This window comes from Rhinopithecus roxellana, chromosome 13, assembly GCF_007565055.1.
Source record: "Rhinopithecus roxellana isolate Shanxi Qingling chromosome 13, ASM756505v1, whole genome shotgun sequence".
Taxonomy (NCBI): Eukaryota; Metazoa; Chordata; class Mammalia; order Primates; family Cercopithecidae; genus Rhinopithecus; species Rhinopithecus roxellana.
This window is the reverse complement of record NC_044561.1, coordinates 24959891-24983697: the sequence shown is the minus strand read 5'-3', so window position 1 is coordinate 24983697 and position 23807 is coordinate 24959891. Positions and strand designations below refer to the sequence as shown.

The 23807-nt window shown below is 48.0% G+C and overlaps 1 protein-coding gene across 1 annotated transcript in view; it reads right to left on the bottom strand.

Moving 5' to 3' along the window:
• Positions 1–23807, bottom strand: part of SGSM1 (small G protein signaling modulator 1) — a 119179-nt gene that overhangs the window by 33101 nt on the left and 62271 nt on the right. The window contains 7 exon segments of the mRNA XM_030914273.1: positions 239–307; positions 1914–2096; positions 7755–7883; positions 10309–10454; positions 13956–14020; positions 16757–16895; positions 19100–19264. Of these exon segments, the coding sequence (XP_030770133.1) occupies positions 239–307; positions 1914–2096; positions 7755–7883; positions 10309–10454; positions 13956–14020; positions 16757–16895; positions 19100–19264 (896 nt within the window).

The window sequence follows — 23807 nt, the reverse complement described above, 5'->3', positions numbered from 1 at the left end:
AAAACAGACTTTGACTTTCTCTGCAATGTTTTAGTTTTTTGCAGGGGTGATAGATTCATATATTTCTTGCATTACTAAAACAAAACCAAAAAACAAATAAACCATGTTTAATGCTAATATAAAAAGCTAAAACAAGTAAAGCAAAAAGTGACCTACAGATGACGGACACCCAATCCCCATGACCCCAGGGGGAAGGGAGAGGCGTGGGTGGGAGGGGGCGGGGCCTCCACAAGGTCACCTGTGTGCTGCTGCTGGAGTCGCTGTGCAGGCGGATGTTCTGGTGGCCCGAACTGCAGCTCTGGGAGGACTGGGAGAAGAAAGAGTGGGAGGGAGGGAGGGTGAGGCTGCACCCTGGCCCAGAGCAGGAAGGACTGCTGGGTTGGGAGCCAGGAAGTCTTGTTTCATCTCTATTCCTAACTTGCACAAGTCCTCCCTCAGAGCATCAGTTTCCCAGCTGTAAAATGAAAAGGGGGACCACTCCCTGCTTCCTGGAGCCTCTTCAGAGACCACTTTGACCTCTGGGTTCCCACCTCTCACCTCTGCAACTAGAGCAACCTGCCTTTAACTGCTCTGTAATTGAGACTTCTGGCTAATATTTCAGTTCAACTCACAGAGTAACTGGTTCTATTAATGGTTCCACATTTTTTTAACCTGATCCCTGTATACATGCTTCTGCCCTATAAACTCATAGTCCTTGCCTATTCTAACACTAGACGTGGCTGTGTTGTTTGCTTTTGTCAATGGGATGTTAACAAACTTGATTCAGCAGAAGCTCAGAACACCCTTGTGCATTTCTGCTTTCTCTCTGTGGCATCTGCTTTCACCGTGAGAGCATGTCCAGGTTCACTTGCTGGGCAGTGAGGCACATGGAACACAGTTGAGTCACCCCAGACAAATAAGAGAGCCCAACCAAGATAAACAAATGTTTTAGTTGACCAGCTGCGGACAGCCAGTGCTGGAATAAGCCTCACCCAGCCCAGTTAAGAACAGAAGTTCCCAGCTGACCCACAGAGTTGCGAGCAAAAATAAACGCTGACTGTTGGAAGTCACTGATTTTTGGTGGTTGTTTGTTACATACGGTTATTATGGCAATTGATGACTGATACAATCACTGGTGAAGAGAATTAACTTTTTTTTTTTGAGAGGGAGTTTCACACTTGTTGCCCAGGCTGGAGTGCAGTGACGCAATCTCGGCTCACTGCAACCTCCGCCTCCCGGGTTTAAGTGATTCTCCTGCCTCGGCCTCCCAAGTAGCAGGGATTACAGATGCTTGGCTAATTTTTTTGTATTTTTAGCAGAGATGGGGTTTCACCATGTTGCCCAAGGCTGGTCTCGAACTCCTGACCTCAGGTGATCCACCTGCTTTGGCCTCCCAAAGTACTGGGATTACAGGAGTGAGCCACCACCCCTAGCCAAGAATTAATTTTTTTCTGAGCTCCTACTTTGGGCTATTAAACTGGAGGTTCTGGGAGGACAGACCAGTCTGTCTGGGTCACTGGAACATTCCTGATATCCCAGGATATTCCTGATAGTACCTGCACATAGTAGATACTCAATAAGCATTTGTTGAATCAATGAAAGTCAGGCAGTGTGCCAGGCACTTTATATACATCATCTTGTTTGGACTCTACACAAACCTCCTCTACACCTGATTATTCCCATTTTACAGATGCAGAAAACTGAGGCCCAGAAGAAAAGTTACTGGTAGGGAACCCTAGAACTACTAAATGGTGGGACTAGAGTTTGAACTCAGGTTTGATTCCAAAGTCACCCCACACTCTTAAAGAAAAAGCCAGGGGTGAGACTATCACCAGGCCCCAGATACCCAGCCTTCATCACTCTTAGAACAGCCCAGTGAAGCAGACCCTGACCTTCCCCAGTCCCTACACTCCCCGAGGCTAGCCGCCCATTACCTCGTTGCTGATGGTTGAGTCCCTATGCAACATCCGGTGCAGGTGGCCGTCCAGGCTGGCCCCAGATGAGCATTTGGCCAGGGCGGCCGCATGGGACTCCCGCTCCCTCTGCCGCACGATCGCCTCGCAGCCCAGCCACTCGGCCATGGTCTGTGCATAGCAGGCATGAATCTGCTCGTCCACCTGCCAGGGCAGACGCAATGTCACCTGAGGTGTCAACAAAGGGGCCCATGGGGAGGGCCAGAGAAACCTGGAAGAAAGTGGCTCTCACTCATCCAACATTCATGCAGTTAACATCCAGCACGTATTAACTGAGCACCTACTATGCTACTCCTAGCACTGGTTAGGCTCTGAAGACACAGAGAGAGCAAGGCTACTTCTTTCTTTATTTCCCTCCTTCCTTTATTCATTCATGTATACATATATACATTTCAACTATTGAGTCCCTACTATGTGCTAGACAGTACACAGGCCCTGGGGATATAAAAGTGAGAAGACTGTTGCCTTTTTCCTCTTTTTTTCTTTTTCTCATTTTTGAGATAGAGTATTGCTCTGTCACCAGGCTGGAGCGCAGTGGCGCGATCTCGACTCACTGCAGCCTCCCAGATTCAAGGGATTCTCCTGACTCAGCCTCCCACGTAGCTGGGACTACAGGCATGTGCCACCACGCCCAGCTAATTTTTGTATTTTTTTTTTTTTAGTAGAGACGGGGTTTCACCATGTTGGCCAGGATGGTCTTGACCTCTTGACCTCATGATCTGGCCCCCTCAGCCTCCCTAAGTGCTGGATTACAGGTGTAAGCCACCGCGCCCAGCCAAAAGTGAGAAGACTGTTTCATTCTTTACTACCTTCCCTCTCTCTTTCCTCATTCATTCATCCATTCATTCACTCATTCATTTAATTCGATAAGTACCTATTACATGCCAGGCACCACTAGCCATATGGAATACAAGATAAGCAAGATGCTGACCTTCCTCCACCCATCCTCTCAATCAACGCATGACCTGACGTCCTCCCATGTGCCCCACACGGGCTACAGGTGCTGAGGATACAATGCGAATAAAACCAACCCTCTTCCTTTCCTTACAGCAATGGCCTTACAGAAGGGCCACAGATTTCCAGCTTTTTCCTTGCGGGATTCAACCAAGAGGTGGGGAGCTTCCACTGTCCCTGAGTGACACAGCCCAGGTAACAGGCTCTGCATATGCCAGACTTCTGGGCACCATGGGGACAGATAGGCTGACCTAGGTAAGGAGAGGCAGGAGGGGAAAAGAGAGGGTGGGGAGCTCGACCCTCTCCTATGGTTACTCAGGACTTCGGGAGGGGGACTCAGGGTCCATCCTGCCCAAGGGCCTCGCCTGAGGTGCTCCCTCCTGCCCACCTCCCTCAGACTCCTCCAAGCCCTACCCACCTCCCAATTCCCACTGCCATCCTAGGCCAGGGTTACACCACTTTCACCTAATGCATGGCCCCAGCAGCCTCCATCCAGGTCTCTGTTGCAGCCGGGCCCCTCCGATTCATGTACCACTTAGCAGTCATGATCCTTGTTTCCTCTCCAGCCTCCCCTGTCACTGCTGCCTCCACCATCCTAGTCCTGGATGTCTCAGCAACTCACGCCCATCATGCCCTTCCTGCCCCTCTCTAAACCCACGCGGACACACACCACGTCACGCTGTTCTCCCCTCCAGACCTCTGCCTGTGCTGTCTTCTCTTCCCTTCTTCACCTTCTTGGCCTGAAAAGCAATTCCTTCTGATAATATAGGAACAACCAGCTTCTCCAGGAGTCTTCTCTGACCGCTTTCCCACCTGCCCGGCCTAGGTGCTTCCCATGTGCTCCTGCAGTCCTTGGGGTTGCCTCAATGCCACCAGGGACCGCCACAACCCCCACAAAACTGGGATGGACCTCACCTAATGCGCTTCTGCGTTCCCCAGCTCTGAGCACGGGGCTCTGCACATCAGAGTTATCAGTTACTCACTGCCCAGGAAGCCATCAGGCATGGGTGAAGTGTGGAGGGGCCTCACACAAGTACTGAGATGAACAGACATTTCACTGGCATGGGTCCTTATAACACAGAACTACAGAAACTTTCTGCTTTCAACTCTCCTTCAACTCTTCTGATTACTCCAGGGAGAAAGGGCCAGTCTGGGGCTCCTGTGCTTCCCACACTTCTCGATACTTGATAATCTCCCCTCCATCCTTTATTTATTTATTTTTTTTAGATAGGGTCTTACTTTGTCACCCAGGCTGAAGTGCAGTGGCGCAATCATAGCTCACTGCAGCCTCCAACTCTTGGGCTCAAGCAATCCTCCCATCTCAGCCTCCTGAGTAGCTAGGACTATAAGCACATGCTACCACGCCCAGCTAGCTTTTAAATTTTTTGTAGAGATGGGGGTCGCGCCATGTTGCTTCAGGCTGGTCTTGAACTCCTGGTCTCAAGCAATCCTCTTGCCTTGGCCTCCCAAACATAATCTCCCTTTTTAACAAAGAGAGGGCAGGCCTTAGGCAGGCTATAACATCTACTTAGAACAGAATTGCACCATTTAGTCTTACTCTATTTTTATAGTTTCCTTCTATTCACGGTCAGTTATACTGGCTTCCTGTTTATGGCAGGGATATAAAATATCTTTTAAAGTAAGCTGTATAAATCTTAAGTGAGGCCATTTAAAGACAAATGCTAAGTAAATAATAGTACAAGTGATACAAGAATATAGAGTGTAAAATACCACCAGATTTTAGGCTGGGTGCGGTTGGCTCACTCCTGTAATCCCAGTACTTTGGGAGTCCCAGGTGGGTGGATCACAAGGTCAGGAGTTCAAGACCAGCCTGGCCAACCTAGGGAAACCCCACCTCTACTAAAAATGCAAAAAAAACCTAGCCGGGCATGGTGGCAGGCACCTGTAGTACCAGCTACTTGGGAGGCTGAGGCAGGAGAATCGCTTGAATGAACCCAGGAGACGGAAGTTGCAGTGAGCTGAGGTTGCACCACTGCACTCCAGCCTGGGCAACAGAGCGAGCCTCCGTCTCAAAAAAAAAAAAAAAAAAAAAAAAAAAAACGCAAGCAGATGCAAAATCTGGTGAAATTCTAGTAAGGCCTGTAGTCTAGCTACTTGTATTGTGTCAGTGTTAACGCTCCGCTTTTGACAGTGTACTTTAGTTACATAAACTGTTACCACTGGGAAAAGCTGGGTGATGGGTACCAGGGACCTCTGTTACTATTTTTGCAGCTTCTTGTGAACTTATAATTATAGATGCTTCTCGACTTATGATGGAGTTATGTCCCAATAAATGCATTATAAGTTGAAAATATCTTAAGTCAAAAATCCATTTAAGGCTATAATTCCAGCATTTTCGGAGGCTGAGGCGGGCGGATAACGAGGTCAGCAGTTCGGGGCCAGCCTGGCCAACATGGTGAAACTCTGTTTCTACTAAAAATACAAAAAGTAGCTGGGCGTGGTGGTGGGCACCTGTAATCCCAGCTACTTGGGAGGCTGAGGCAGGACAATCACTTGAACCCGGGAGGCGGAGGTTGCAGTGAACCAAGATTGTGCCACTGCACTCCAGCCTGGGCGACAGAGCAAGACTCTGACAGACAGAGACTCTACCTCAAAAAAAAAAAAAAAAAAAAAAAAGAGAATATGAAAACATTTAAAATTACACGTGTTATAATAATCAAGACAGAGTGGTACTGGCAGAAGGACAGATTCACAGATCACCAGAACAGAAGGGATAATCCAGAAACAGACCTACAAGTATGTTCCCAACTGTTTTTTTGTCATTTTGTTTTTTTGAGACGGAGTCTTTCTCTATTACCCAGGCTGCAGTGCAGTGGCGTGCCTTCGGCTCACTGCACCCTCCACCTCCCAGGTTCAAGCAATTCTCCTGCCTCAGCCTCCTGAGTAGCTGGGACTACAGGCGCCTGCCACCCTGCCCAGCTGATTTTTTTTTTTTTTTTTGTATTTTTAGTAGAGACGGGGTTTCGCTATGTTGGTCAGGCTGGTCTTGAATTCCTGACCTCAGGTGATCCATCCGCCTCAGCCTCCCAAAGTGCTGGGATTACAGGCGTGAGCCACCACAGCCAGCCCCAGCTGTTTTTGAGCAGTGCAAGAGCAATTCAATGGAGGAAGGACATCTTTTCAACAAATGATGCTGGAGCAACTGAAGACTCAAAAGCGAAAAATGAACTTTGACCTAAATGACACACTGTATATATATATAAAAAAAACCTCAAAAGATTTTATGTCAAATGTAAAATAGAAAATTTTTAGGATAAATCGTAGGAGAAGATCTTCAGGACCTAGGGCTAGGCAAAATTTTCTTAGACTTGACACCAAAAGCATAATTCACAAAAGGAAAAATTGATAAACTGAGTTTCATTAAAAATTTAAAGATCTGTTTTGCAGAAGACCCTGCTTACAAGATGAAAAGTTACAGACTGGGAGGAAATATTTGCCAATCACATATCTGAACAAAGGACTGTTATCAGAGTATATAAAGGACTCTCCAACTCCACAGGAAAAAAACCAAACAATCCAATTAGAAGGTAGGCAAAAGACGTCAGCAGACGTTTCACCAAAGAAGATACACAATGGCAAATAAACACATGAAAAGACCTTCAACTTCACTAGCCGTTTGGGAAGTGCAAATTAAAAACAATGAAATATCAATTATCCGTGTCAGGTGGCTGAAATAAAAAATAGTGACAAGACAAAACTCTGGTCAAGATGCAAGTGTGGATCATTCCTATTTTGCTGGTGGACACAGAAAACAGTATAGCCACTGCAGAGGTGTGAAAGTTTTTTTTCTCCCCTTAGAGACAGGGTCTCCCCATGTTGCCCAGGCTGCACTAGAACTCCTGAGCTCAAGCAAACCTCTTGCTGGGACTAAAGGCAAGTGCTACAGTGAAAGTTTGTCAGTTTCATATAAACATATAAAACTGAACATGCAACTACTATATGACCCAGCAATTACATTCTTACTCATTTATCCCAGAGAAATGACAATTTATGCTCATACAAAAACTGTACACGAATGTTCATTACAGCTTGATTTGTAATAGTCAAAAAACTAGAAACAACTCAGCTGCCTAGCAACAGGTAGTATTCCTATCATGGAATACTACTCAGCCATCAAAAGGAATTCACTCTTGATACTCTCAATGACTTGGATGAGGTTCTATGCTGAGTGAAAAAAAGTCAATCCCAAAACGTTACACACTGTATCATTCCATTTATATAATATTCTTGAAATGATAAAATTATAGAAATGAAGAATATATTATTAGTGGTTGCCAGGGATTGGGGCCAGGGTGTGGGTATGGGGGAGGTGAGTCTGGCTATAAAAGGACAACGTGGGGTTCCTTACAGCATCAAAAATGTTCTGCATGTGCGCTGTGGTGATGGACACAGATCTACACATGTGAGAAAACTGTAGGAAAACACACACACACACACACACACACAAATGAGTACAAGTAAAACTGGGAAAGTCTGATTAAGATGAGTATATTATACCATGTCAATACTCTGGTTCTGATATTTTACTACCTTACAGTTTTGCAAGATGTTACCATCAGAAAAAAATTGGGTAAAAGACGCACAATATTTCTCTGCATTAATTTCTCACAACTACGTGTGAATCTACACTTAGTCCAAAATTTAAAAACCTAAAAATTGCATATGTGGCTTGTGTTGTGCTTCCATTGGACAGCGCTGCCTTCAGGTTCCCATCTTTCCCGTATCTCCCTCCCCTTCCTTCGTCCAGCATGAAACCAGAGCTCCCCAGCCCCACAGTATCTGGCTCCTTTTGTTGCGAAAGACCCCAGTGCCTGGCAGGTAACCAACCTCTTTCCTTTCTGTTTCCGTCATCCCGAACTGGTAGTGGCCCAGGAGGAAGGGCCACACGGCCTTGCGGATCTCAGGCTGGATGCCCCCGTAGTAGATGAGGCGCAGCAGCTCCCGCTCCTCGTAACTCTGTGGTGGGTGGGGAGGAGCAAAGAGTTCGGTCAACAGAAAACCAGGGGGTGGCTTTAGTAGAGATAGAGTTTCACCATCTTGGCCAGATTGGTCTTGAACTCCTGACTTCCAGTGATCTGCCTGCCTCAGCCTCCCAAAGTGCTGGGATTACAGGTGTGAGACACTGCACCCAGTCACCCTGAGCTATCTTTTTTGGGGACAGAGTCGCTCTGTCACCCAGGCTGGAGTGCAGTGGTGTGATCTTGGCTCACTGCAACCTCCGCCTCCCGGGTTCAAGTGATTCTCCTGCCTCAGCTTCCCGAGAAGCTGGGATTACCAGTATTTGCCACCACATCCAGCTAATTTTTGTACTTTTAGTAGAGATGGGGTTTCACCTTGTTGGCCAGGTTGGTCTCGAACTCCTGACCTCACATGATCCACCCTCCTTGGCCTCCCAAAGTGCTAGGATTACAGGTGTGAGCCACCACACCTGGCCACCCTGAGCTATCTTCTCACCAATATTCCTCAACTCCTGTGCACCTATCCTTCTAGAATACTAATTGGCAACGCCCTAACTGTATCATTATGATCTACTTCCATGATCTACCTGGGGGTATGATCTACTTCTATGATCTACTTCTGTGGTCCAGCAGTCCTGCTTCTTCGACCTAGCCCTCAGATATCCTGGCGTGAATAAGCAAAGTCATAGGTACTTGGATATTTGTCGTGGCATCGTATGAAACAGTCAAACCCAGGCAACTCTCCAGCTGCCCATCAATGGGTGAACATGTGTCCCTACACGGGTACGCAACACAGAGATGTAAAAGAGCGAGGGATACATCTATGGGAACCCACATAAAAAGGTGTTCAGCTGGGCGCGGTGGCTCACGCCTGTAATCCCAGCACTTTGGGAGACCGAGGCGGGCAGATCATGAGGTTAGGAGTTCCAGACCAGCCTGGCCAATATGGTGAAACCCCGTCTCTAAAAATACAAAAATTAGCTGGGCGTAGTGGTGCCCAACTACTTGGAAGGCTTAGGCAGAAGAATCGCTTGAACCTGGGAAGTGGAGCTTGCAGTGAGCCGAGATCAGCGCCACTACACTCCAGCCTAGGCGACAGAGTGAGACTCGGTCTCAAAACAAAACAAAACAAAACAAAAAAGATGTTCAATGTGTATCGTTAAGTGGAAAAAAAAAATAAGTTCTAAAACATATGTAGAATTGTTCGCTTTGGATTAATTTGCTTTAAATCATTTTTTTTTTTTTTTTTGAGATGGAGTTTTGCTCTTGTTGCCCAGGCTGGATAGCAGGCTACCATGAATTAATATTTTAATTAATTTTCAGCCCATTTTTGCTGTGTGCTTATTTGAAAATATTATCTGGCAATTATTAATCTTGACTCAGCTCTAGGAAAATTTCTTGGCTGGGTGCAGTGGCTCACACCTGTAATCCCAGCACTTTGGGAGGCTGAGGTGGGCAGACTACCTGAGGTCGGGAGTTTGAGACCAGCCTGACCAACATGGAGAAACCCCGTCTCTACTTAAAATACCGAGCATGATGGCACATGCCTGTAATCCCAGCTACTTGGGAGGCTGAGGCAGGAGAATTGCTTCAACCCAGGAAGGGGAGGTTGCGGTGAGCCAAGATTGTGCCATTGCACTCCAGCCTGGGCAACAAGAGCAAAACTCCATCTCAAAAAAAAAAAAAAAAAAATTACTTAAAGCAAATTAATCCAAAGTGAACAATTCTAGCTGCTACATCATACACTAATATCTTTTGTGCACACTAGGATGACTTTAACAGGTATGTGATGCATTGTGGGGTAGAGTTCGTCTGTTTTCTTTCTAAAATTTCATTTTCAGGCAAAGGTTTTGCAGTTACAATGAGTCAAGCTGCGGGGCCAGCAGGTCCTAACTGTACATGCACGGTGGGAAGGCTGCCCTGAAGGGCCCCGGGGCCTGTTCCCTCTCACCTATTCACATTCCAATATTAGAAGACTATTTCACTTTAGTCTTAGGTGTACTCAACCATAATGGCAAGCTCATTTTTGTATTTTTAGTAGAGATGGGGTTTTACCATGTTGGCCAGGCCGGTCTCAAACTCCTGACCTCAAGTGATCCACCTGCCTCAGCCTCCCAAAGTGCTGGGATTACAGGCGTGAGCCACCATGCCCGGCCCAGCTGATGCTTAATAATAAATGCTTACAGACCAATTTGTTCTTTACTCCTTCCAGGTGAGCATATGTTTTACCTCCCATTCAATCTTCCAACTCATGGGCAGAAGTGAGCTGTACGTCTTGGAACTCTCAAGAAGAGAAGGGGAACTCTAATTTGCATATGCAGAATCCAAGCACATCAGCTCAAGTCCTGGGCTTATTTGTCAGATAATAAGATGACCCCCTGGAGCCTCTGCATCAATGCAGACCAAGCCTGGCTAAGCCTTACTGTGCTGTCCTGAAGGTACTGCTCCCAGATCCCAGCTGTCAGTCCCTGTCCAGCATCGCAGGGCAAGTCTGGAGACACGATCATGTGATTGACCAGGGCTGACAGGTGGGTCCTCACGGTGGACAGGTGTCTGCAGTAGGCCAGCCCTGTTGAGGGAGGGAGGGCAAGTATCATCATCCACCACCTGAAGCCCCTCACCTTGTCTCATGGGGCCTCCCAAATGCTGTCCCACCCCCCATTTTAAAAAATTTTTGTGGGCCGGGCGCGGTGGCTCAAGCCTGTAATCCCAGCACTTTGGGAGGCCGAGACGGGTGGATCAGGAGGTCAGGAGATCGAGACCACCCTGGCTAAAACGGTGAAACCCCGTCTCTACTAAAAAATACAAAAAACTAGCCTGGGCGAGGTGGCGGGCGCCTGTAGTCCCAGCTACTCCGGAGGCTGAGGCAGGAGAATGGCTTGAACCCAGGAGGCGGAGCTTGCAGTGAGCCGAGATCGTGCCACTGCACTCCAGCCTGGGCGACAGAGCAAGACTCCGTCTCAAAAAAAAAAAAAAAAAAAAAAAAAAATTTGTTTTGAGACAGGGTCTTGCTCTATTATTTATTATTATCACAGCTCACTGCAGCCTCAACCTCCCAGGCTGATGCGATCCTTTCACCACAGCCTCCTGAGTAGCTGGGACTGGAGGCACGTGCCAGCATGTCTGGCTAATTTTTTACTTTTTGTAGAGACGAGGTTTCACCATCTTGCCCAGGCTGGCCTCGAACTCCTGGACTCAAGTGATCCTCCTGCTTCAGCCTCCCAAAGTGCTGGGATTACAAGCACAAACCACTGTACCTGGCCCACTCCTGTTCTTACTAAACACCATGACTCAGTGAATTCTCGTCAATGTCCCCTTTTCCAGACAAGGAAGATGGAGCTTGATGCACTTGCTGGCTGGACTGCTAAATAGCTCTATAACCATAGGGAAGTCTTATCACCTTCCTCAGCCTCAGTCAGGGTGATGGCACCCTTCTCTGCTCTAAGCCAAAGCATTTAATTCATAGGCTAGAGGCAGAGAAGGGACAGAAAGGAAGGTGGCCAGTGACTCTGTGGGCTTGCTGTGCCTCTGTCTGCCTCTAATCCATACAGCAAGAAAGAGAATGTGAAACGTGGACAACTCCTGTTCAAAATTGGACCTGAATGAGTATTTATCCAAAAGAAAGGAAATCAAAGAGATATCTGCACCCCCATGTTTACTGCAGCACCATTCACAATAGCCAAGATACAGAATGAACCTAAGTGTCCATCAATGAATGAATGGATAAAGAAACCGTGGTATACTAATGCAATGGAATATTATTCAGCCATAAAAAGAATGAAATCCTGTCATGTGCAGTAACATGGATAGAACTGGAGGTTATGTTAAGCAAAAAACACGAGGCACAGAAAGACAAATATCATATGTTCTTACTTATAATGGAATCTAAAAAAGTAGTTTTCATGGAGGTAGAGAGTAGACTGGTGAGGAGGAGGAGGATGATGACGATGATATAATAGCTAACACTTACACAACACACACTGCATGGCAAGGAGCTGTTCCCAGAGTTGCGTAACTTAACTCATCCCATTCTCCCCACAACCCTAGAAATTAGTTACTACTATTATCTCCATCTTTTTTTTTTTTTTTTTTTTGAGATGGAGTCTGGCTCTGTCGCCCAGGCTGGAGTGCGGTGGTGCGATCTTGACTCACTGCAACCTCCGCCTCTCGGGTTGAAGCGATGCTCCTGCCTCAGCCTCCCGAGTAGCTGAGACTGCAGACGTGCGCCACCACACCCGGCTAATTTTTTTGTATGTTTAGTAGAGATGGGGTTTCACCATGTTAGCCCAGCTGATCTCGAACTCCTGACCTCAGGTGATCCGCCCACCTCGGCCTTCAGAAGTGCTGGGATTACAGGCATGAGCCACCATGCCCGCCCATTATCTCCATATTATAGATGGAGTAAACTGAGGTACAAACTGGTTGTTATCACTTGCCCAAGTCACATCGCTGGGATCTGAAACCAGGCCATCTCGCTCCAGAACTCGGGTTCTCAGTCACCATCAGGGATGAGCCACATCGACCAACAACATTGTTCCAGACCCATCTCAACCCCCCACCCCTTCCTGCAGGAAGAGCTTCCATTTGGGTCTAATAAATACTTGCCCAAAGCCTGCTTCATGCCAGGCCCTGCATTAGGCACTGCGGATGGGTGGGAACAGAACAGATAAAACCCCTGTCCTAGTGGAGTCACACTCTCCCTGCCTCTCCAGGCACTCAGGGTGTGAGCTCCACTGCTGTTTCACAGGCCCATGCAGGTTGTATTAAGGTATTTCTAGAATCCCTGAATATACACACACATTTTATCTTCCCCATATAGGCTGTGAGCCTGGGGAAATAAAACCGAAAAATCAAGACAGTGGGGATGGGCATGGTGGCGCACGCCTATAATCCCAGCACTTTGTGAGGTTGAGGTGGGTAGATCACCTGAGGTCAGGAGTTTGAGACCAGCCTGGCCAACATGGTGAAACCCCATCTCTACCAAAACAGAAAAATTAGCTGGCCGTGGTGGCAGGTGCCTGTAATCCCAGCTACTCGGGAGGCTAAGGCAGGAGAACGGCATGAACCTGGGAGGCGGAGCTTGCAGTGAGCTGAGATCACGCCACTGCATTCCAGCCTAGGCAACAGAGTGAGACTCTCCCTCAAAAAAAAAAAAAAAAAAAAAAGGCTGGGTGTGGTAGCTCACGCCTATAATCCCAGCACTTTGGGAGGACAAGGCAAGTGGATCACAAGGTCAGGAGATCGAGACCATCCTGGCTAACACAGTGAAACCCCATCTCTACTAAAAATACATAAAATTAGCCGGGTGTGGTGGCGGGCACCTGTAATCCCGGCTACTCAGGAGGCTGAGGCGGGAGAATGGCATGAACCCGGGAGGCGGAGGCTGCAGTGAGCCGAGATCACGCCACTGCACTCCAGTCTGGGCGACCGAGCGAGACTCTGTCTCAAAAAAAAAGAAAGAAATAAAAGACAGCAGAGAGGAAAACACAAAGCTTTTGGAGTCAGACAGGCCAGGGTCTGAGTCCCAGCTCTGCTGCTTGTTAGCTGTGTGACCTTAGACAAGTCATTTTGCCTCTCTGTGCCTTAGTGTCTTCATCTGTTAAATGGAAATAATCAGAACACAAGTATTATGAATTTAATATTTAAGTTTTGGGGGAGGGATAAGGTCACCTTACTCGTTCTGCAGCTTCTGCTCATGAGAGAAGGAAACTGACATTCACTGAGCACCTACAGCATACAATACTAGGCGCTAGGGGCTTTCTACGTGGTCCTCATTCAATCCTGAAAACAAGTCCTCCGCTGCAGCACCTGGGGATGCAGTGGTGATTAAACCAAATCTCTGCCCCCAGGGGACCCTACTGTCAGGACCCAGGGATAAAATTTCTCCCGTCAGTAGACAAGGAAACTGAGGCTCAGAGAGGTTCAAGTAATGTTACTAAAACCAGACATTTAGGGAATAGAGGAGGAGAGGTCCAAATTCCAGAGCCAGTATCTCTTGATGTTGCTGGCATACAGCAGGCACCAATAGCTGCTCCACGGAGACACACTGGCAATGAAGCCCTATACGTACATCCATAGAAGGCTCTGGAGAGGATCTGGTACTTCATATTGTCACAGAGAAGTTTCAGGGGAGCCCTGCAGGTGGAGAAAGAGGGAGATGCTTAGAACAGATCCAAACACAGCCCAGATTTTCTGGAGAGGGTAACTATGTGTTATCTCTAGAGGGCAGATTAAAATCAACCAGTCAGGGATTTTAGTAGGGAGGGCTGCTATTATCTCCACTTGTACAGCATTATTGCCTCTTCTGCTACCAGTCCCAATATTCCCCTGAGAAATCACGCTCTCCACAACTCTCTGTCTGTGTGGTTTGCATGGGGATGACTCTGCCCACTACAGGACTCAGGTTGGAGTCATAGTGATCGGGGCAGAGATGGTCATGTGACCCAACCTGAGCCAGTGAGAATTAGCCCTGGGACTTTTGTTGGAATTACTAGGTAACAGACACTTTTCTGCTTGGGTTTCTAAGCCAGTGGGATATCGGGCAGTGGCTGCTGGGAGCCATCTTTGCCACTGCATAGGAAGTGCCTGTCTGAGAATGGAACCATCATAGAGGCAAGCAGAACCAAGAGCTGAAGAAACAGAGATTCCTATCTTGATCATCTGTATCCAGCCATGCCTGAAGCCACTGTGTCTCTGAACTTCTCAGTTATGCCAACACATTTCCTTTTTTACTTGAACCAGTTCGAAGTGGGTTTCTATCCCTTGCAGAAAGCGTTCTGATTTCTAAAGTGATCCAGTTGAATCAAGCTGAACCAAATTGGGATTCAGAATCTGGCTGATTGCTAAGTAGGTGATGTCTCAAAGCTTCTCTTTGTGTGGGAATTTTTGGGAATTTTTTGGCTAAAAGAGGTGAGAAGAGTCAGATTCTAGCATTGTTGGAGAAATCCAGGACACTGAAGGGATTGTTGTACACTCTCGTAGAGTATAGAATGGAAGAATATCTGCATATTTGTTCTCAGGACATCCCAGGAGACATCCAGAAAAACAGGTAGACTGGGGCAGGGCAGGAGGAGCATAGCTGAAGTCCTCCACTTAGGCATACGGAGGCAGGTAGGAACATTAAGCAGGAAAGAGTCCCCCTTTGTGCCCTCAGGTTGGCGAGGCTCAGACTTGCTCAGGTTACGCGAGAATAGGATCGCATCAACAGCTTTCCCACTGTAGACTTCGCTTTCTGCAAGGTAGTGAGTTCTGCATCACTCAAGGTGTGTAAGCAGATGCTACAACAGGAGAGGGGGCAATGGGTTATAGCAGCCTTTCTCACTGGTCCATGGACCATCAGCCCAAGAGTTACTTGGAGTTTCTCCAACATGTGGATTACTGGGTCCCGCACATACCTACTCAGTCAGGACCTCTAGGAAGTAGTCCAGGAACTGGTATGTCTTGCCACCTAGCCCAGGTGATTCTGATGCACAATAAGAGAATCTCCAGGCCGGGTGCAGTGGCTCACGCCTGTAATCCCAGCACTTTGGGAGGCCGGGACAGGCAGATCACTTGAGGTCAGAAGTTCGAGACCAACCTGGACAACATAGTGAAACCCCATCTCTACTAAAAACACAAAAATTAGCCAGGAATGGTGGTGTGTGCCTGTAGTCCCAGCTACTTGGGAGGCTAAGTCAGGAGAATTGCTTAAACATGGGAGGTGGAGGTTGCAGTGAGCCGAGATCACCCCATTGCACTCTAGCCTGGGCGACAGAGAGAGACTCTGTCTCAAAAAAAAAAAAAAAAAAAAAAAAAAAGAATCTCCAGTAATATTAGCACTTCTCAAACTTTAAAGTATACACATGGTCTTGAAACCGTGTTAAATACAGGTTCTGATTCAGGAAGTTTGGGATGAGAGACTCAGAATTTGCCCAGGTGCTGATGTTGGTTCCCGGACCACACCCTGAGGAACCAGGGGGTTGGATGACTTCAAAAATTTGATGCCGACTCCCACCCCTTACATCCTATGGCTGATGACTGGACCATCCACTGGGACAGAAGCCCCGCAAGGACAAAAGGGTTCCATTCTCTCAGGCCAGGCCAGGTCGGACCAGGTGAAAACAAAACCAGTCTCATGAACTGGCTGAATAGTTTCAAAGAGACAAAACTATGGGCAAACGGGAGATGAGTTGAGATTTAACTTTATACAACAAAACAGGAAGTGTCATTTACTGAACAGTACCATGTGCAGGTGCCACATTCTGGCCACTTTAAACCATTACCTGAGCTGGTCCTTACCACAGCCATATAAAGCAAGAACTGGAATTTCCACTCTGTGGAGGCGCAAACTGAGATGTGGTTGTCATTAAATTATACCTCTGGGATTATTCTGCCTTCTAGGTGTATGGTAGGGCTGCACTTGCTGTCCCCTTGTGGATGGGGCCAATGGGCTGTGAGTGGATATGACAAGTGCTGCTTTTGGGCAGAGCCTTTTTAATTGTGGGTTCCAACCTCTGCAGAGTTACCTTTCCCTGTCACTGTGACTGGCAACATTCAAGATGGTAGCTGCTCCATCACCCAGGCCCTTTAGTGTGGGAAAAATAGCACCAGATGACCCATGATAGAAACACAGCATGCATGATAAATAAACTTTTGTTATAAAAAAGCCACTGAGATTTTAGGACTGTTTGTTACTGCACCATAACCTTGTTTATCCTGACTAATACAAGTGACCCTCTAACAGCTAGGATTTCATGGCCAGGATTTAACCTCTATCTGCCTGAGTCCACAGGTTATGTTCATTCTGAATTCAGTGCAGGGTAAGATATGGGCATCTACAGATCTCTGGTACATCCTTCAGCTCCCTCCACCTGCAGCTCAGGATCCTCATACCTCTCGTGGTTGCAGCCATCGGTTGAGCCACCATCAGCCAAGCCACTCTGTGAACAGGAGGAACAGGAGGACTTCCGGGGACTGGGCTGCCACAGGGATGGGAGGTTGCTCACGGAGACATCCATCAGATCCTGGGGCACTGTGGTGGATAGAAGGAGGGGCAGAAGAATCACTCTGTTTAAGCCTATGTGGGTCACAGAAATCTCACCCCAGAGCAAGCAGTTCACCCGCCCCAGCCAGCACAGAGACAGGAAAAGACCCTGAAGGTGACAGTAGGAAACAGCAGCCCCGAACATCCTTGAGTCTGCCTGACCCAATGAAAGCCACAACCAAAATATGGTGGCCCTGAGAGATGGGCAGAGCTGATGACAGCCAAAGAGAGAAGAAGAGGACACAGAGAGCCAAGAGCCAAGAAAACAGGCCCAATCCCAGAGCAGGAAGCCAAACCTCACCATGTTGTCACTTAGTCATACTAACAGGATGCTGCAGGAGGGGAGGGGAGCCTGCTGGGTGATTCTGGAGAAGAGACAGGCCTCACGGGTGAGATGGAAGAGAGCCTGACTCAACAGATGAGGCAGGGCACCCAAGTGCCAGAGACCCAGTGAAGCCCCTGCTGATGAAGAGGGCACCTGCGCTGTCCATGGTTCTGAGGCTAAAGCTGCTCCACCAAGTGGGTCTTAAATATATTAGCGACTCCCTAAAATAATGTGGGAGGCTTGTTAAAAAGCAATATGACTGCCTCACACTCTGGCCTACTCAACTAAATCCTGGAGACAGAGCTCTCAAATCTGTATTTCTAAAGCAATTTTGATACAGCAAGTACATTCGACAGACTCTGATTTCCCAACTTGTGGACACTGGTGATTCCTGACCAGTCATTCTCAGGATACAGCACTTATAGCTTCCTTTATTTTTCTTTCTCAGCTTCGTAAAAACTGCAGTGTCTACAAAGCCACATAACAAACATACTGGGGACCTATGCATTACAATTTCTATAGTCAATTTCCTGGCCTCTTGGTACTCCTAGACAGACGCAAAAGCTTTACTTTCCTTAAAACAGGGATCCATAAACTTTTCCTGCAAAAGGACAGCTAGTAAATATTTTAGCGTTTGCAAGCCATTTGGTCTCTGTCATAAGCACTTGACTCTGTTGTTGTAGTCCAAAAGTAGCCATAAACAAAATGTTAAAAAAAGAAGCATGGGCACATTCTAATAAAATAAATAAAACTTTATTTACAAATAGTGAAATGTGAATGTCATATCATTTTCATGTCACAAAATATTACTCTCCTTTTGGCTTTTTTGGATCATTTAAAAATTGAAAAACCATTCTTAGCTCATAGGCTGGTACAGAATGGGGCTGAATTTAGCTCATGAGTCTTAGTTTTCTTTTTTTTTCTTTTTTTTTTTTTTTTCTGAGACGGAGTCTCACTCTGTCGCCCAGGCTGGAGTGCAGTGGCCGGATCTCAGCTCACTGCCAGCTCCGCCTCCCGGGTTTACGCCATTCTCCTGCCTCAGCCTCCCGAGTAGCTGGGACTACAGGCGCCCGCCACCTCGCCCGGCTAGTTTTTTTGTATTTTTTAGTAGAGATGGGATTTCACTGTGTTAGCCAGGATGGTCTCGATCTCCTGACCTTGTGATCCGCCCATCTCGGCCTCCCAAAGTGCTGGGATTACAGGCTTGAGCCACCGCGCCCAGCCAAGTCTTAGTTTTCTAATCCCTGTTGTAGGAAGTGAAGAGAGTGGCACACTTTTTCTCCCATATGTCATGGTCCCCACAGGACAGCTGGTAATACCCTGACTCTTCCCTTGGGCCCCAAGGTAAGGGAGAGTTGTGGAACTCGTCCTCTTGCCATCAGAACTCCGTAGCGGACAAGGTCAGCCCCTACCCACTAACAGAAGAGGAAGCTGCCTATATGATGTAGTTCTCGCAGCCACCAAATGTGGCTTGTTACACTATTCTTCCCCATGTAGACTCACCCATGAGCTAGCCAAGAAAGACCAGTAAGCCCCTGTAAAATGTTCTAGAAAAATAGCCCCAGTTCTTAGCCAATCTCAGGAGTGCACTGACCAGTTTAGCCCAAGCATGCAACCGTGCCTTCCTCCATCCCAGCCTCTCACACTCGCATCCACACAGATAACACCAATTGATCCCTTTGCTACTGAACCTACAATACTGCAAGCTGCCTTCCATAGGGTGGAGGCTAGACAGCAGGAGGGCATCAATCTCTCTGCCTCCATCTCCCTTCCTGCCTCCATCTCCCTTGGGACCAGGACTCAAATGACAACATGGCAGAGGTGGCTGGCACCCAGCCCCCAGGGAAGGGGAGATCCCAGACATTACTGGGGGGCTGCTCCTTCAGGCTCGGCGTGGGGAGAGTAGCGTCCCATCTGGCTCGCTCCCACTGACTCCCTCTGGCCACCACCAGCATGGACTGGCCTGCAGGAACCATCATCCAGGCAGGGCCCACAGAGATGGAGGAAGTGCTGCCCAAGAGGTCGGGGGCAACTTGAGATATAAAACAGAAAGAACCAGTGAGGTGGGGGTTCGGAGCCACCTCAGGACACTGAGACAGCTGGAAGAGTCAGTTTCTGGGGGCTCCAAACCTCCCCCTCCCTGGCTCCACACAGCTCCCACATATACTGTGTTCAATTAGAAGAAAGAATGGGCCAGGCGCGGTGGCTCAAGCCTGTAATCCCAGCACTTTGGGAGGCCGAGACGGGCGGATCACGAGGTCAGGAGATCGAGACCATCCTGGCTAACACGGTGAAACCCTGTCTCTACTAAAAGCTACAAAAAACTAGCCGGGCAAGGTGGCGGCCGCCTGTAGTCCCAGCTACTCGGGAGGCTGAGGCAGGAGAATGGCATGAACCCGGGAGGCGGAGGTTGCAATGAGCTGAGATCCGGCCACAGCACTCCAGCCTGGGTGACAGAGCGAGACTTTGTCTCAAAAAAAAAAAAAAAAAGAAGAAAGAATGTTGATTTTTATATCGTGCCTACTATGTGCTGAGTGTCAGACAGGCAGTTTGCGACCTGAGCAAACCTAAAGAAACCAGTTATTGTCCTTCACGATCCTGTGAGGGATGCATCCTCCCTCTTCCACTTTGCAGAAGAAGAAACTGAGGCTCAGAATGATGGCACAACTTAATCACCCAACGCCCTGCCAGGCAGTAGCAGACATATCTAGTCTTTTTGACTGAATGAAGTCCCTCTCCTCTTTCCCCTAACAACAGCTGTCCCTACTGAGTATAGTACTATCATTATCCCCTTTTACAGATTGCTTTTACAGATTGGAAAACTGCGTCATGGAGAGTTTAAGCAACACGCCCAAGACCACCCAGCTAATAAGCAGAGGAGCCAAGACCCCAACTCAGGGGATTTGACCTTTTTTTTTTTTTTTATTGTGAGGCAGGGTCTTGTTTTGTCATCCAGGCTGATGTACAGTGGCACAAACGTGGCTTACTGCAGCCCTGATCTCCCAGGCTCAAGTGATCCTCCATCCTCAGTCTCCTGAGTAGCTGGGACTACAGGCACGTGCCAGCATGGCCAGCTAATGTTTTTAAAATTTTTTGTAGAGATGGAGTTTCGCCATGTTGCCCAGGCTGGTCTCGAATTCCTGGGCTCAAGCCATCCTCCCACCTCAGCCTCCCAAAGTGCTGGGATTACAGGCATGAGCCACTGTGCCTGGCCTGAGGACTTGACTGTCATCCTACTCTTTCTACCTCAGCTGGTTTCTCATAGGCACTTCTCTCCACACCATCTGTTCTCAACCTGGGCAATCCTGTCGATGTTTGGAGACACTTTGGGTTTTCACGCCTTGGGGATTAATTAGGTGCTACTGTTGTCCAGTAGCTGGAGGTCAGGGATGCTGCTCAACATCGTACACAAGGCAATCCCCACACAAGGAATTATTCAACCCTAAATGTCAACAGTGCTGAGGCTGAGAAACCCCACGCTAGACCAGCACTATCCAATAGAAACACAATCAAGGGGCTGGGAGGTGGCTCACTCCTGCAATCCCAGGACTTTGGGAGCCCAAGGCGGATGAGTCGCTTGGGCCCAGGAGTTCCAAGCCCAGCCTGGGCAACATGGCAAAACCCCATCTCTACAAAAAATCAAAAAAAATGTAGCCAGGTATGGTGGCTTGTGCCTGTGATTCCAGCTACCCAGGAGGCTGAGGTGGGAGGATCAATTGAGCCCAGGAGGTCGAGGCTGCAGTGAGCCATGATTGCACCACTGTACTCCAGCCTGGGCAACAGAGCGAGATTATATATAATCTTTATTTACAAAAACAGGTGAGTGGGCCGAATTTGGCCCATGAAAAGGGGTTTGTTGACTTCTGATTTAGGCCCTCTTTCAGAAAGAACTTCATACCTCTCACAGACAGAAACCCGTCACAGATGGAAACTGTAAGATGACTGTTTTTGTTAAGCCTGTGAGGCTCAAGCCCCAGAAAATCAACCAAGGATGCGGTTGCCATTTCCATGTGGGTTGAAGCTGACCTTGAGAATGAAGGCAGTGAAACCACAATGCCTGCCCCCTGCCAGTCAAAACGATGTGCATGGAGTGGTGGTTAGAGGCACAGGCTCTGGAGCGAGACCTCCTGCGTTCAAATCCCAGCCATGACAAGAATTAGCTATGTGATCCTGGACTGGTCGCTTAACCCTTCTGGGAATCAGTTTCCTCCTTGCAAAATGGGGGATGGTGATGACAACCTGGGAGGGCTATGGTGAGGATGGAATGAATTAAGATAAGCGGGACAACGGACAGAAGTGGGCCTGGCACACAGTGGCACTCAAGACATGATACCTGCTATTGCTTACTGAGCATCTGCCAAGCGTCAGGCCCCAGGTCAGGTCACCAGGTGTTTTAGGAATGATCTTGCTGATTCCTCAGAATATGATGCTGGTGGGGAGTGCTGTTACCCCACTCTACAGAGAAGGAAGTGAGGTCTGCGGAGGACAGGTCACTTAACCACACTGCAGTGGCAGAGCTGAATACAGTGATGCATTCTTTTCTCTAAACCAATGGTTCTCAACCAGGGGCAATTTTGCCACCCTTCAGAGGACACCTGGCAATGCCTAGAGACATATCTGGTTGTCACAACTTAGAGCAAAGTAAGTTTGCTACTTGGCATCTAGTGGGTGCTCAACATTCCACAATGCACAGGACCACCTCCTATAACAAAGAATTTTTCCATCCCAAATGACAGTAATGCTAAGGCTCAGATGTCCAATTCTAGATAAACTGAATTAGTTGGGTGTTTCCTCAAGGGCAGACAAGGATCCAAGTGCAAGTTCCAAAGGCACATCAGTAAGGGAGGGGCAAACTGAGACAAAGGAAGAAAAGGGGAGGGAGTAAAGGGTTAGTCGCCAAGCAAGTTACCAATAGAGGTAACTACGCTTAATCTCCCATGGAAGTTCTAGGAGTCTATGCAGAACATGTATGTCAGAGTTTGCCTCACAAAGGGAGAGGGAGCTGGGACATTGATACACTAACTCCTATCAGCCATGAGCTGAGGGCTGCTCCAGGGAGGCACTGGTTCTCTGATGCTTCCAATATGCCCCATCCCTGGCCAGAAGGGACTCTTGTGGTCAGAGAAAATCCTCAGGCAAAGAGATACTGAGACAGAGAGCTGCGGCTGGTAGCTGAACAGCATGCACAGAATGGGAAATGCTGAGGTTGTGGGTGAGCACAGCCAGTGTCTGTTCCACTGGCCTTTATCAAGCCACAGGAGGATGACATGGAGAATCTCCAAATAAACTAAACACCCAGCACTCTGCCTAGCTCCCAGCGGGAGTGTGCACATTGCCTGTTGGATGAGAAGCTGTGGAGTTTCCTGGGAAGGCAACTACAGGGGATCTAGCCCTCTCTGATAACTGGCTCTCGAGTGGAACTCTTAATGAATGTTGGTCTTCACAGGGGTGGGAAGCCCAGGTTCTCAGGCAACAGGACAGAAGCTGGCTCAGCATCCCAGGGGATTTCACCCTCATACATGGAGCCTTTTCAGTCTTGGGGCCCACAAGAGCCTTGGTGTCTGGTCAGGATTTTGAGTGCCTGGTTCCATGGAGTAGCTGGGAGGCCCTGATCCAGGGCAGGAACAGACATGGTCATGAACACTTTAGGACACTCTGTAGCGCTTAAGGGATTCCAGCCTTGTCCAGGAGGACATCTGCTCTCACAAGAGCCTCTCACTGCCCAGCACGTGGCTGCTTCAGCAAAGGGAGGCTCAGAGCCATCATCCTCGGATGGGAACATCAGGGCCGCTGCATGTTAAATAAAATGAAGTGAACAGAAAGAGCCTACCACTCAATACTGATTTGTTTAACAGACACCCATACCATGCTTCATAAATGCCAGGCCCTCTTCTAAGTACTTTTCAAATCTTAATTCACTGAATCCTCCCAATAGCCCCGCAATGATGACGCTCTTAGCAGTAAGAACTTCCATTTGCTACGCATCTGTGTCACGAAGGCACCGTGCAACCTGCTTGCCATTCACCATCATCTCATGTGCTTCGCCTCTATTGGTGTCAAGTTTGACTACAACTTACTGAGGGCCTACTGTGTGCAAGGCCTTACTCCATGGGCTCTACAATGAATATTTCATCATCTCATTGACTCTTTATAATAAGGGGAAGTAGAATATTAACTACAACAACATTTGAGTGTTTTGTATATGTGTGAAATGCCTTATCTCATTTTAAAAATATTTTAATTTTCATTTATTTTGAGACAGGGCCTCACTTTGTTGTCCAGGCTGGAGTGCAATAACACAACCACGGCTTATTGCAGCCTCAACCTCCCCAGGCTCAGGTGATCCTCCCACCTCAGTCTCCCAAATAGCTGGGACCACAGATGCACGCCACCACACCTGGCTAATTTTTGTATTTTTTGTAGAGACAGGGTTTCGCCATGTTGCCCAGGCTGGTCTTAAACTCCTGGGCTCGGGCAATCCAAAGTGCTCCCTCCCAAATTTTGGCCTCCCAAAGTGCCAGGATTATGGGTGTGAGCCACCATACCCAGCCGCCTTGCCTCGTTTAATCCCCAGA